Source organism: Haliaeetus albicilla, chromosome 2 (genome assembly GCF_947461875.1).
Source record: "Haliaeetus albicilla chromosome 2, bHalAlb1.1, whole genome shotgun sequence".
NCBI lineage: Eukaryota > Metazoa > Chordata > Aves > Accipitriformes > Accipitridae > Haliaeetus > Haliaeetus albicilla.
The window spans coordinates 6,143,023-6,157,773 of NC_091484.1; the positions used below are offsets into that span (position 1 = coordinate 6,143,023).

Here is a 14,751-nt window from a genome sequence, read left to right on the forward strand (position 1 = left end):
CTTTCTGAAGTTGTTATGGTATTTAAGAGACATCTTCTTCAGCTGACTCCAGATCAATTAAAAATAGGCAGTTGTAAATACTGTTCTGCTATTTTGAATATTTCATTAAACCAAGAGAATTATAAAGGGACTGTGACCCAATATAAATAGGTTTTATTTGGCAGCTTGGTTCAAATTGGTTGATCTTGGAAAGAGAAATGTCCACAGAACGAGAGCATTTCCTTTCCTCTTCTAAAAGAGCAAAAAGAAAGGGATGAGAAAAAGACCACTATTCTAGTTGGTACTAGGGATGGAGAAAATATCCTAACCACTGTCTGGCACGCAGTACAGGAATAAAAATATCACCTCTACAACCCAGCTAACCCAACATCACCCTATATTTGAAACAGATATACAGCTAGTCAGAGTTACTGAAAATACTTATAAGGTTGATTTTTTACATTGAAAACATACACACACAATTGTGTTGAGCTGAATGCATCAAAGGACAATAGTGATAGAAATGCCATTAAGGAAGCCTCAACTACAAGCATAATTTCTTTTTTTTTTCCATTTTAACTGATGGAATAGTTGTTAAAAAAGCCTGAAATTTTGATTTGCAAGGTCTTTGTTCTTACACGCCACACTGATCCTGTAAAGCATGTATTAATCTGGTTACACAGAAAGTTAAAGAGTAAAATTTACTCCTACAAAATTTAGCTAGTGCGAGATAACTAAAAGAGCAGTTCTAGCACAAACTCGGGCAAGGTCTCAAATTTACTGCTCAAGCAAACCACTGCTTGTTTCATTAGAGAGCCTCAATTATGAGCATAGTTTATTTTATAATTTCTAAATCACTTATAAATTTATTCTTTTTAAAAAATATTATTTATCATGAGGTAATCTTAAAACACAAGCCCAGCAGCAGTAATTACATGTATGCCTTCAGATCTGTACCAATACATCAACACACAGATTACTACCTCATTTCTAAGGGTTTAACTAATGCGCATTCACAATCAGCTCCGTTATTAAAATTAAATGCTTCAGTTGTCTCAAATGACTTCAGTTTGATTAACTTGGAGGTTTTCTTTCTTCAACTTTCTTTTCCTTTGCTTAAAGTCATCATGCTGGCCAGTGACAATTTAATCGCATGATAAAAATCCAACTTGAATAAAGGCAACAATAATGGTCCTCCTTAAATAATAATCTTTCATAAAAAATTGGTACTGTAGTATTTTAGAAAAAATTGAGTTCTGCTTTCAGTAATTCTCTATGGAAAGCATGACCTCCCTGTTATTCTCAGTGTTCATGCAAAGTAGCAGGGCTAGACTTTTTTTGCAAGACTTAGTCATCTAATGTCCTGCCATTTTAGCAAGAATGTTTCCCAGTGATGCAAATAGAATACTACACACAATATTTATCAGTGCTATTCATAATAACAATAGATTACATGGACCTGATTACAATTCTGTTATTTCCATTCTGCTCTGCTCTAAGAAAAGGCTGTGCAACAAGCCTAATAAGAATAGATTTTACCTCCAAAAGGAGCAAAGTATTTTGCAAAACTAAATCAGAACAGCACTCCATTACCCATGGAGATATTATGTCCTCAAGCTATTTTAGAAGTCCACAATAAGCTAAGGCAGAAAATACTTCACGTAAAAACATGAACTTAGTTGTTTTGCCTGGAATATTACTAATTAGCATTCTCCGCAGGTTTTCAATGTGGTTATGTTCCTAGCCTCTATCAATTCACTTCAGTCACATAGTTTGGGGTTTCTTTTTGTAATTTGCATTTTAGAACCTGTCTGTTGAAAACATACCAAAGACAAATTGGACCATTGGCTCTGAGAGTGAAACTCTGCTAGGTTCTTGCCAATAGCGGTATGGTGAAACAACACGGAAGGACTGCAAAAGGAGCTACAGATTTGATCTACTAAATATTGCGATACTTTAAATCGCCAACATGATTATGTGGACAGAATTCCTTTCAGTAAGTACTACTCTTTTCCTTTCCCCATATGCTACTATTTGTATTCAAGAAATCTAATTGCTTAATACCAAGTGTGCTGAATTAATAAATCTCCAACATCCTAAATTTTCAATTTTAATGGGAATGTTTAACCTAGCATTGCATTGTACCAACATTGTTTTGAAATCGAGTTGGTTTTTTAATTATTTTTTTTATCATTCAATACAATATGCTGTATACAAATGACACACATTTCCTGTAAGTCAAAAACTGCAAACCAGACAGAGACACAAACTAAGAAAAGAATTAGAATATCAGAATACAAAAGTTGATCTTTGAATCCTAGATATGTAGAGCCAGACCCCTATACTAACATCACACTGTAAAGCTCCCACATTCTTCCTTTACTTTCTTCTGCCTTTCACACTACACTGAACCTTGCTGTTAGGAAACTTGAATTCTAGCTCCTGTACAACAGGTAATTACAAACACAGATTTTGGTGTGGACTTTAAACTTCATTTGAACTACTCCTTCATGTACAGAAGAAGGATGAAGTCTCTTACGTTGTAAAGAAGAACCCCTGTAGCTGGAGAAGAAACTACACAATCCTAGCGCTAAACTCTGTATGTCTGTGCATTGCCTTCTGGAGAGCTTGCTAAATTAATGTTTAGAAAAAGATGAATGGGCATTTAAAGGGAAGCAAAACAGACTTGTATTTTTAAAGAGTATGGCGCTAAGTACTCAGAACCCTCAAAGAATATCTCCTTGGTACATGAGTGTTCTTTCTCCCTACCTTCATGTTCTTCCTATGGCCAAGAAGAGCAGCATCAAATATTACACTGAGGAAAATATGCCTTCATAACAGCTGAAATATGATTCCCCATGAAGAAAATGGAAGAGACAGAAAGCAAGTTCTACAACTCAAAACAGACAGCATCACGTACTGATAACATTGCTTCGAATTCCCCTCCCTTCTTCTGCATTAATACTCTATATAGAAAAAGGTTTAGCTGCCAGTTTATGAAATTCTGGAGGAGAAAGTAAATAATCAAGATTTCCTTAGATATAAAGCATAACTAGCATAAGGCTATCCTTTTCATTTACAGAAAATTAATTTTTCTTCAAAGTACTTTTAATTAATTTATAACAAAGTCAAAATTATTCTTATAGAGGTACTGAAGGATCGTGTATTTCTGATACCATGCACTGAGAGTTGGCATCTAGGGACATTCTAGGTCTTAACTTGATTTAAAATACACAATTAAAATGCAGGTTGTTTTTCAGGTTCCAAAGGACTATAACCTACATTCAGACAAAATCGGAAATCAGGTACATATTAGTTTATATAATCACTGAGGGCTGAGGGAGCCAACAATACTCCTTCCTAGTGGCTCCTAACCTAGTGGCTAATGTATATCATCCAGTTTAAAACCTCAACCCTACAAACATTTACATATGAATTAGTTAATCATGCCAATGAAGCTAGCCACTAGTCAAAGTTATGCACACACCTAAACCTCTGTAGACTCAGGGCTTAAAAATTTAACAGAGTACCTTTGCTCAGAGAAGAAAAGCTAGTTTTATTGGAGCACTGTTATTCCTGAAGTTGTGTGTCATTCAACACATCGAAGACTCTTCACTGAACTTGAAATTATTTATGGACTAGTAAGTGTATTTCTATTGCTTTAGACATCAAGGGCTTGCTACCATGTATCCTACCAGAGACGATACATACTGAATTATTAATTTTTATACACACTTGGCTTATTCACTTACCACTACACAATTACCCCTTCCTTTCAGGGGAAAGAAAAAGAATTTTTAAAAAATAACTGCATTCCAATTGAATAGAAGAAAAGAAAAAAAAACCCTCCGAGATAGAAGAGACAAGGAAAATCAAGTATTTCAGTACAAGGTAGGTCACAGGAACTTGTTACAGCATTGTTACAGATCACAACCTGAACTATCACAAAACAATGGGCAGTAGGAGCTGCGGGCACGCAGCCAGTTCAAGAGCACACAGGGTGGAGTAAGGAGCCACTGTCTTTTCTCTCGAATATTCCACTAAAACTATCTTCAAAGCACCATTTTTTTTTGTCCCCCTAGCAGAAGAGATCATCCATGAAGGGACCAAATACTCCTATGAATAATACTGTCAAGTGTCAAAATTAAAGAGGTGTCAAGTTAAAAATCTCAAAATCTCTGATTTATTTAAGATTCTTTAAGATAAATTTACTAATATTACATTTTATGTGCTAGAGAGGAATCATACATCCCCCTTTCTATCAACCTGTCTGTGCCTGCTGAACTTTGAAAATTACTGGATTTGAAGATTACAATGCCAGTTTCTCCAACTAATTGGTAATAGCACCTGACTTCTGTCTTGCACACGAAGTATGTGGTTTTGGTTGGTTGTTTGTTTTTTTCTTTTAATAAAGGCTGACCAAAGCAGAGAAATTCCCAGAAGCAGCAACAGTTGCAAAAGGTAACTGTCATTGGTTTCACAGACTAGCTTGTTCAATAATGTTTACAAATCAGAGTTACGAAAACCTTGCTGCGGTGCAAACTATCCCACATCTTACTACTATTTGCACTTGCACTTTCAAGCATCTAGGACGGACTACTGCTGGATACAAAATTCTGGTGTAAATGGATCACGATTTTGATACTTCATTGTAATTTCTACCCTCAGCCCTCTGGAACAGTGCACAGAGAGAGAATACAAGCTTTGAAACACTCCTATATTACTGCAAGTATAAGGTACCTCATGGCAAGTAGTGAAAAATACCTTCTCAGTGCTTAAAAGTTCAGTGTTTACAAACTGTATTTTCATGGGCTTCTGCTACTAGCCTAGTTGAGACACGGTAAAAATTAATCACAGTGAGTGGGCACAGAGTTATACCACCAACCAAATAATTATACTTTCTGCATTTACCCTGGGACTGCTGGCATTTTGAATGATTAACTAGGACTGGGAGGGTTGGGGCAAGGACGTAGTGTGTGGAGCCTTCGCAGAAAGTCTGGCTGACACAGCTGTCAGAGAACATGTCTGAATCGACAAGAAAACTCTACTATTCTTCCAAAGAGAGAAATACAGTATCACTAAATGCCAGCTAATCATCAACAGACTGCTGTGCGTATCTTCACTCCTTTTGGGCAGGGCAATTCCCAACAATATCCAAACTTTACTGCCAGCACCGTCCCTCTTCATTCTGCAGATGATTTCAGTAGAGCACAAGGAACTAGATAAGGGTCTCTGCGTTCATAAAGGATCAGCCTAAATATTTTAGCTGTGTTGCTATACACTTTATTTGATTAGCACTGACCAAAGACACCTACTGTAGTAATTCCCAAAGAGCAGCTCACTGTTTTTTGTAAATATTTACTACAGTGCAGTGAAACGTAACAATTTGCGAAAAAGCATGACTGCAGCCTATTTGAATTATTTACTTACCGGTGGGAAATCAAAGTCTATCTGGTTAGCTAAATTTAAGATGTAGTCGATTCGAAACTGGTTCTCTGGATTGGCTAGTTCAACTGGAGGTGCCAAATTGCCCATTGCTGTCACTATTGTCTGCAAAGAAATAAAAATAAAATATTGCAGAAAGTGTCTAAATAGCTAGCTTTGAATAATTAAAAGCAATAGCTCCTAAGTTTACCTCTATAGCTTCTTTAATATTGTTTTTAATATCCTGAATTTTCATTTTCTTCTCCCTGTAATGAAAAAATACATTATTAAATTTATAAGCCATAAAAGCAGAATATTTTTTGAAACAGAACATGGACTAGAAAAGCATTCTATCAAAAATATATTGTCACTATTGACTAAAGTGCTCTCAGTTACCGAACATTTTTGTAGACAGACTTGACTAAATATCTCATAACTTTTCTACTTAAACAGTAAACATCTATTTGTATCCATAAATCAGTATCTAATTAGGCTTAAATAAAAACTTACTGCACTCTTAGACTGGGACTAAGACATTCTGCAAAATCAAACCGATTTTGATTCATTTGAATGCAAAATACTAGACATACATTGAAGTTATTTAGAAAAGCATGAACTGGAAACAATAGAGAAAAAATTGATAAGTTATTAAAAGTAAAAACAAAGGAAAGGAGACCAAAGAATCCCAAAGTACAAAAAAATTAAAACACAAAAATTATGTCATAGCAGAAAAAGCTAGAGCGGAGAACTCAACCTGACAGAGACAGTAAAACTAACAGTTTGGATGTAAAATCTAAAATAAATAATAAAGGGCCAATCCAAATATGTAAAATTACCTTTTAACTACAAGCTGAAGAGTAGGTTAGAAAACCACTTGGAATGCTCTATATAAGCACTATCATTTGGGATTAACTGCAACCAAATTAAAAAGCACTGCAGGCTGAAGCAAACTAGAGTGTAAAACATTGCCTCTACTATATTTGTATTGTATTTTATGTCAAATCTGACAATAGTTATTTTCAATGCTAAACAGTGCAATCAAAAGAACTGTACGAACAAACATTTGGTGTAACGAGGAACTAGCATCCTAAAGGTCTTACTAGTATTGAGCCCGCAAACTCTAACTTAATTGTGATGCACCATGACAAAATTTTTAATTATTAATTTCTTGTTATATGCAGCATAAAATTGCTACTTTGAGGTAAACCAAGTTAGCCATGTAATTACTAAAAAAAACCCCAGCTAAATTGTCTAGTGACCTTTTAATCTTCATGAAACTGTTTTTACAGAATGCTTTCATTATCTGAATATTTATACCAACTATTATTAATTTTTTTCATTTTGAAAACTAACATTTTTCCAGCACAGTATCCCAGAGACTTCAAACTACCAACAGTATGTTGTTTTTTTTTTACCCTTTAAAAAGGTACTGCTGGCACTTTCAGCTTACAGACCAAAGCTTGAAAAACTCATTTTACTGAGTTAATTAAGTACTCATATTGCAAATGCTTTTTATCACTTTTTCCTTTCTATAATTATTCACAACCAACAACTAAAATGAAACTGAAAGCATATTCACCAATCAAGAAGGCAGAAGAACAGCAGAAAAAAAAAGTACTGATTAAATAAGGCAGATGCAGACATCCAAGACTGGTGGGAATTTTGGTTATCAAATGAAAGATTAATGCAACTTTTGTAAAAGATAGGGTCAAGGAAAACACCACCATGCCAGCTGCATGTTACGCTGCCTTTTAGATACAGACGTGGAGGATCTTACTATACATTCTACAGTTGTGAAAGCGTGGTTGCATGCAAGTGCTGCTCTTACAGATGGAAAGCAAACAGCAGCATCAAATCAGCTCATTCAGGATGACTTAGCTGTGTAGAGAACATGTCTGAATCAGCAGCAGAACTCTACCAAACAGAAACGCAATTATCCCTAAACGTCAGCTCCTCATCACTGACCACTGCATATATTCTCAAAACTGTGGGTCAGGGCGAGGAAGGTCAGTGAAGCCTGATGCAGAAAGAAAATTAAATGATCAATCATCAGATGTAAATTCTTGGTTTCCCTAGACTTCTTGATCTACCTACAGACCACATTATTCCTGAAGGCTACCATTTTTTTGCTTTTGGGATTTGGCACTGGTGATGGGAACAAGGCAGTGAGCCAAGAAAGGCCAAAAGCACTGAACTAAGGAAAATAAATAAGACAGGAAAAGAGAGGAAATACTGAGGCCTTTTCACCCTCTTCCTTCCCATCTTCAATGTTTTCTATTGCCCCAGGTCTTAAGAAATTCTCCATTCCACAAACCAAGACTTACGGTAGGTGTACAAGTACTGTATTTTTCAGATAGTGCACGTATGATTGCAAAAACATCAGACACAAAATTATGTTCCTTTATTAAAAAAAATAAATGGTATGAAAGCAGGAAATGTTTATCAATAACAGTGTAAGCAATTTAGCTTCATTTTGCCTCCAATTTTCAGCTGGGTCTTGAACTTAATGAACATGTATCCAGATTCCACCCTATTGAGATCAAAAGGGCAACTGATATGCTGAAAGTTAAGCAAGATATCAGTATTTTTAAAGCATTAAGTCGAGAAAAAATATTCAGTCATTTTGCTTTGTTTCAGAACATCATTAGACAGACAGAAGTTTAGAGAGTCTTCTGTTGGGGGGGTGTTTATGTGTGGGGTTTTTTTCTTTGTTTGTTTTTTAAGCAAACTATAATTATATTCTCTCCCCTGGAACACTTGGAGATAACTGTCTCAAAGCACCAGCTAAATGCACATTTACCTGACTCTTCCATACCATACAATAAACCACATTAATTTTATTATAAGTTTTAGTCAAACTTTCACATTTACACCTCTTCACTGATCCTCACGCTACTAGTGGCACTGCAAAGCGATAATGAATATGGAGTGATGTAGAGCTACAGCAAGCAACAAACAGCTTGATAACCATCATCATCCTTACAACAAGAATACTCATAGTTCCTATTTCTGGTTTTGTTGCCATAGCCCTATAGCATGCCCAGTAAACAAGGAATCTTATTACACAGCAATGAATGTATCATGTCATTATAATGTTTACTAAGCATAAATTTTCCATGACAATGAGATACTTTATTCTTCTGGAATGCAACATGTTCATCAATCACCCATCCAACAGCTTAGATACTACTGTAACTTCTCTTCAAAAAACAAAAGGTGAAACTCATTTTATTCAGGGACTAATGAAGTACAGTAAACAAAAGCTAAGCTGCACCTCTGCTGTCCCTTAGCTCTGCTTGAATTGTTTTTGAGAAATCCCAGACAGGTTGCACCTCAAATTTCCACAAGTAATTGAACTTACTTTCCCCAACCATGAAGACTGAATATCCAACTTAGAAACAGATTCTTGCTTTTTTCTTTCTTATTCCTGGGTGCCAGCATGATGGCCAAAACTACTAAAGAAAAAAGCTGGGCAGCCAAAATGTTTTCCTCTGGAACAGACTGAGGAGATTGGGAATAGCACCATGCTATCCTGCCTAATGAACGACTGCTGTCTCTGCAGGCCTGTTCTGTATCTTTAGATGCTGTAGGTTAATAAGGTCATATTTTTAATCTTGTTTAAAACTTTTGCTTAGGCTGTGTAGGGTAGGCCAAACAAAGCATTAAACTCTATTAGTTGAGGATTATAAGAAAAATCTCAAATCCTGCTGTTTTCAATATTTAAATGGGCCAAAGCAAAGCTGCACATAGCTTTCAGGAAAACTAATAAAGTCTATTTTAGGTACTATAAAAAAAAAAAAAGATGAGATTTTAATTCAAATAACATGAAATCAGAATGACAAAAAAGGTCAGGAAAATCAAATATTCCTTGAAAACAAATCCAATCAGTGTTTAGTAAAGAACTTCTCCACCTGTGGCTGAGCTTTAGTATTAAAATGGCAACATTTTTACTTAGACTTTGTCAAATCTTACATGCAATGAACACACTACCAAACATTATCAGAAAGTAAACTAATTTAATTTTAATTTTAATGTTAATTTCTGGTTTACTTTCCAGATAATATGAAAAACCATTACTTGGAACTTGGAAAAAATATTTACAGTTTAAAAAGAACATTCCAGAGGACCAAGGATTCAGCTCACCCAGTATAAACATCTCACAGGTAGAAAAGTTAAAGAAATTCAGTGCTGAAATGAATGGTCAAAACAAAACATGTTAAAGAATTAAAAAAAAAAAAAAAAAAATAGAAGAAAAAAAGAAGTACTAAATCCTGTGACCCCTTTATGACATTAATCTAAATTCCTGAAAGCAAAGAAGTTTGAATTTATTGGTCACTACTAATAGGTTAAGAAGCCAGGGATGCCTTGTTGCAAAGTTCTGTTCAATGCACAGAATTCGGGCAAGATTGAAGAGAAAAATACAAACTACCTAGTTTTAAATCAGAATGTAGCATATTACTCCTTTTTTCCAGCAAAAAGTAGATAGATTTTATGAACAGAAATGAAATGATATGTTTCTTTAAACCCTACAAACCCATGATAAGATAGCCAGAAAAAATCCAAAACATGGAGAGTGCAAAGCAACAACAATAATTTTTTTTTCCCTTTAGAAGGAAAGATAGCCATGATAATATAGCACTATAATTTTAACATATATTAATTATCTAAGTTAGTGGGGAAACCCTCCCCACATCTCCCCCAAATCCCCTGATTATACAGGAAACTCCACACTTTAAATGCAGGAATACTTTAGGAACCAAATGTTAGACATGTCATGAAGAACACTGTGAAGAGGTAAATTTAATGCTGTGGAATGCATCATTTGAGTGAAAGTAAAAAGACTTTGATCAGATAATATGCAACAGAAAAAGGCTTTTAATGAGGGTCAGTGATGATTGCCAATTAATCCTACTATGAACATGGCCTAAAAAAGGAACATACCCTGGAACATGAATACTTACAATGTGAATACAAAATATTGGAACGTTCTTTGCATATTGCAGATATAAATGCTACCTTTCATTTTTGCAAAACGTCATTTTCTTTCTCAGTTTGTCTTTTAACACATGATAGCCTAGGTGCAGCCTTAACATAACAAATAATGCCACATAATGGTTTGCAATTTAATAGTGTGTATACATTATTTCACCACAAGCGAGCTTGTCTAAAATCCTGAAGGGTATGTAACAGCATGGGCAGAGCACACCAAGCGAATGACTGGCTTTGCATTATATAAAACCCCCAAAACCATGTTAAAATGTTCTTTATTAATTATGTTTCCCAATTTTTTGTAGTTCTCACGATGCTGTTGCAAATAATAAAAAAAGCAGAAAGTTTCTCTTTAAACTTGTATTGTAAGATGTACATGCCTGGAGAGTATATATAGACCATTTTAATAGGGCATATTAAAATGTAATCACATAATGTTAATAAAAAGCGTTAGCCTTTGTCTTCTTTATAAGGTTGTAAACAGTCTGACTTCTATCACCTTCAGTGATTGTTATAATACATAAATTACCTTTATTTCTGAAGCACTGTCAAACTTTGCTCACTCTTGAACTTGCTGACATAACAATTCTATCTAGTGAAAAGCTTCCCCTGCCTGTGCAAAGCACTGCCAGTTAAGTGAATCAACTTGCAAGTATAAGAGCCAGAATAAGAATCTTACAAAACAATTAATTTGCCTTTGGCTTTTTGTAGGAGAAAATGACATTGCTGTGTTTCAACACAGGTGCATCTCAGTTTGCTTTCAGGTATTACCAACAATCATGAACACACAGGGAAGTAGCCACGGGCTGTCCCCTTTCTGCTCACCTTCAAAAGCCCATTGCAGCTACACATTGAAAGCAAATGAAAAGTTAATACATCAATTTCATTTTAAAACACAATTCACTTCTTTGACAGGCAGTCATACACTTCACAGGCACATGGGCTTTAAACATAGCTATTCATCTAAATATGGTGTCTTTGATGCAGTGAAACATGCTTATGGATTTCATAAACATTCCATAAAATCTGCATTAAAATTTGTTTACTGCACGTTATGGAAGTTAACAAAAATGCAAACAGCACTACCTGCCAATCCACCTCATAAAAACAAAGAAGTGCAGTCAACATCTTCAGACACAAGACCACAAGTAAGGAAGTTCAATTAAGATTTTGCTACCAATCCACATTACAAAAATTCTGCGGTACTTTACAATTCAACAATAAGATAAATTTGGTTTAGCAGCCTGGGTTATTTCTAACAAAACAACATGACAATTATCTCAAAATATAACAGCTAGAATGGCAAAGAGGGCAGAGGCCAAGTTAGAGGCACTTAAAAACAGGGGAAAATAGGTGCCTATTCAGAGTGAAGCTGAAATAATTCATCTTAGACCTATGACAAAATACCAATTTTACAGACAAAACTGCTAAAATGCAATAGCAAAAACCACTGAATATAATTTGCAAATTGAACTCTTCATTTATATCACACCACAGAGATACCTCAGTAATTTTGCCAACTTCAAAGAGATTTTCTATTTTCTACTGTTCAAGAACAAAAAGGACAAGCACATGCAGTACCATGGGGTAAGAGCTACCATGCATCAGCAGTGCAGCAGTAACTCTGTACTGCTTCCGACAGGAAATATGATTTAGTTGGGTCCTCACTTGCAGCAGAATTGAAAGAGATTTTCTAACCACATTAATACTTTGTTCTTGATAACTCTGTCACCCTGTAAGATGAAATAAAGTTACCCAAAGGCATAGCTAGCTGACAAAATGTAATCTAAAGCACTCTCCATAGTGAATGCCATGCGGGTAACATTGACCACGTACGTATCAAGCATCTCACTGAAAGCAACAGACCCTTGCTCCTGCTGGATGCAGAAATATAGTTTCCCCTCCTTAATACTATGGTCTTCATTTTACACCACCTTTTCCCCCCAACATCTACCTCACTTCGAAGATTCTTGGGTTTATTTCTCCGACATTCTGGGTATATATGGGTAACAACAAATTGTACCATCTAGCTACCAAAGAGGTTTCACTGTGAGAAGAAGTAATAATAATAATAGAAAAAGACCAGCTATGAGGATGGACTATTTGCTTTCTCTGTAAATAACACCCTTTGGAAAAAGAAAAACCCAGCAGGTTGAACAATTTTGTCACAATACACTTTGATTTAAAGACACGGTTAAAAATTAATTATGTTGGACAGATCTAATTGTGACCTAAATGATTTGGGAGACCTTAGTTCAATTATCCCCTGAAGCATAATCACTTTCACACACACACAAACACATGATGCAATATATAGAATAGACAATATATACAGGGCTTTCACAAGTTCCCTTTTAAATATTGGAAAAAGCACTATAAACTGCTTTACTGTTGCTTGTTTTAATACATTACAATATTTACCTCCATGAGCTACATGCGCATCTATGTGGTCATAAATAGATGACCATATGATAAGAAATGTAAGCGCAAAGAGATACCTGCTATTTATGGAATGACAGAATCATACTCTAAGTTAAAAGGCAAGAAATAGAAATTACTGAAGCATTGATAAAAAACGTATCACAGCTCTGTGAAAGCAGAGATGATGTTATTTTTGATCTTTATTTACACTGGAGTGTTAGGGGCTAGGGGTGTGACTTGTTTCTTATCTTATGGAACAGTACCATAATGACATTACTATAAAACTCTAAAAAAAGCATCCTTAAATATAAGCCTAATAAACTCAGTGTTTAGGTTTATTTTACCTGTGCTCATTGTGTCATCCCAGGTGTAAAGGTTAAAGAGTAACTTTAATCCACCTCCATGGCCCTCTGATGCTAAGACTGGTTGCGGGCAGGTTTGGCTCCTGATGAAGTTGAAGGAGCCAGGAGGGTGGCGGGATGCACACCTGATGGCTCTGTCCCAAAGGCTGCTCCGGCAGGCAGGAACAGCCCAGGCACATGGCACCCTCCTCATACCATCTGTCCAGCTGGATGTGGCACAGAGATGCTATTCTGGCTCTAAGCCACCTTGGGGCTCCCCTTCTGCTTTGCAGATTCTTATGTAAAACCAGTTTAACTGGTTTACAGTCCCTTTATACCCGTAAGTGGCACAAAGAGACCATCACAGACCCAATATTAAGCAGCATAATTCTGCTTATACTGCTCCATTTACCTCAGCTAATTAACTAGCAATAGTTTAGGTAAGGAATGAAAATAGAAGTGTTCACAAAGAGCTCTGTGATGTATGAGGTTGACAAAGGCCCTTTAATTCATACCATGCAATTAAACACCTTTGTAAATTGCAAACTTGGTCTCTAGCTCTTCAGGCATGCATACAGAGGATAACACAGCAGTTTCATTTTCTTGCTCTGAGTACAGGTAATTAAGCGTATTACAATAAAAGGTGTCCTCAAAAGTTTAGTATTCTCTCTAGATGCTTGATACAATAATTAACAAGGCTAGAGTCTTCAGAGTACACTTTGTCATTCTTTTCTGGTACAGAAGAACATCTCTCAGAACCAGCAGGAATAGGATTCGAGTCAAACTTGCTGAATCATCTTGCCTCGTACAATTCACTATTTTGAGATAACCATTTCAAACTGCTGTCAGGAAGCACAAAGACATTTTTTTAAATTTATTTTTTTTTAGCTCTGTGAGTGCAGTCATTAACACAGAAAAAAAGGAAACATGCACATTGGCCATCACCTTTTTGAAACATTTATGTCCAACTGTGCAACAGCACTGAAATACAGCACCTGACACCTCTCAGGACATAGTTTACTCTCTGCTGTTTCAAATTGTCTGCAGACCTAATCTACTAGGGTCTCCCGAGTGACCTGATTGGGTCTATTGATCTCTTCATGTCCAGAAAAAATACTGTCGTGTGAGTACATGCTGACCAGACACTGCAGTATACATGGATCAACAGCACCTTCTGTTAAAACTGGGGTATTTGCTGTACTGTTCATCGATTCATCCTTGGTACTGCAGAGACTTTGCTTTAAAATACAGGCAGGTTATGGCAGCGTTACTGGGGGTCTTGTTCTCACCCTAGTTTTCAGGCACTTTCAAAGTACTGTTGTCTGAACTTTGAAACATTGATTTGATGAGCACCCTATGAGTTTCATTTGCTCTGACACTGTTTTGTGAATGTCTGTATGCTAGTAATTTCTTCAGCCAGGACTAGGTATGAAGCTTTCCAAAGAGGGCAATCACATCCCAAAGCTCTTCAGGGGTTTGCGTACAAGAATGAGAGGAATAGCTCCTATAATGGCTAATGACCTCACTGCTGCTTAAAACTAAAAAAGTACACAGCTGGCTAAGTGTCAATATTAAATGGAAAGAAGCCCTAAAATAA

General features: G+C 35.9%; 1 protein-coding gene across 5 annotated transcripts in view; it reads right to left on the reverse strand.

Moving 5' to 3' along the window:
- Positions 1-14,751, reverse strand: part of GNAS (GNAS complex locus) — a 161,783-nt gene that overhangs the window by 54,207 nt on the left and 92,825 nt on the right. For all 5 annotated transcript variants that reach the window (XM_069804285.1, XM_069804310.1, XM_069804295.1 and 2 more), the window contains exons 3-4: positions 5,615-5,669; positions 5,410-5,529 (exon numbers count right to left, since the gene is read on the reverse strand). In XM_069804285.1, the coding sequence (XP_069660386.1) occupies positions 5,410-5,529; positions 5,615-5,669 (175 nt within the window). The remainder of the gene's footprint in view (positions 1-5,409; positions 5,530-5,614; positions 5,670-14,751) is intronic.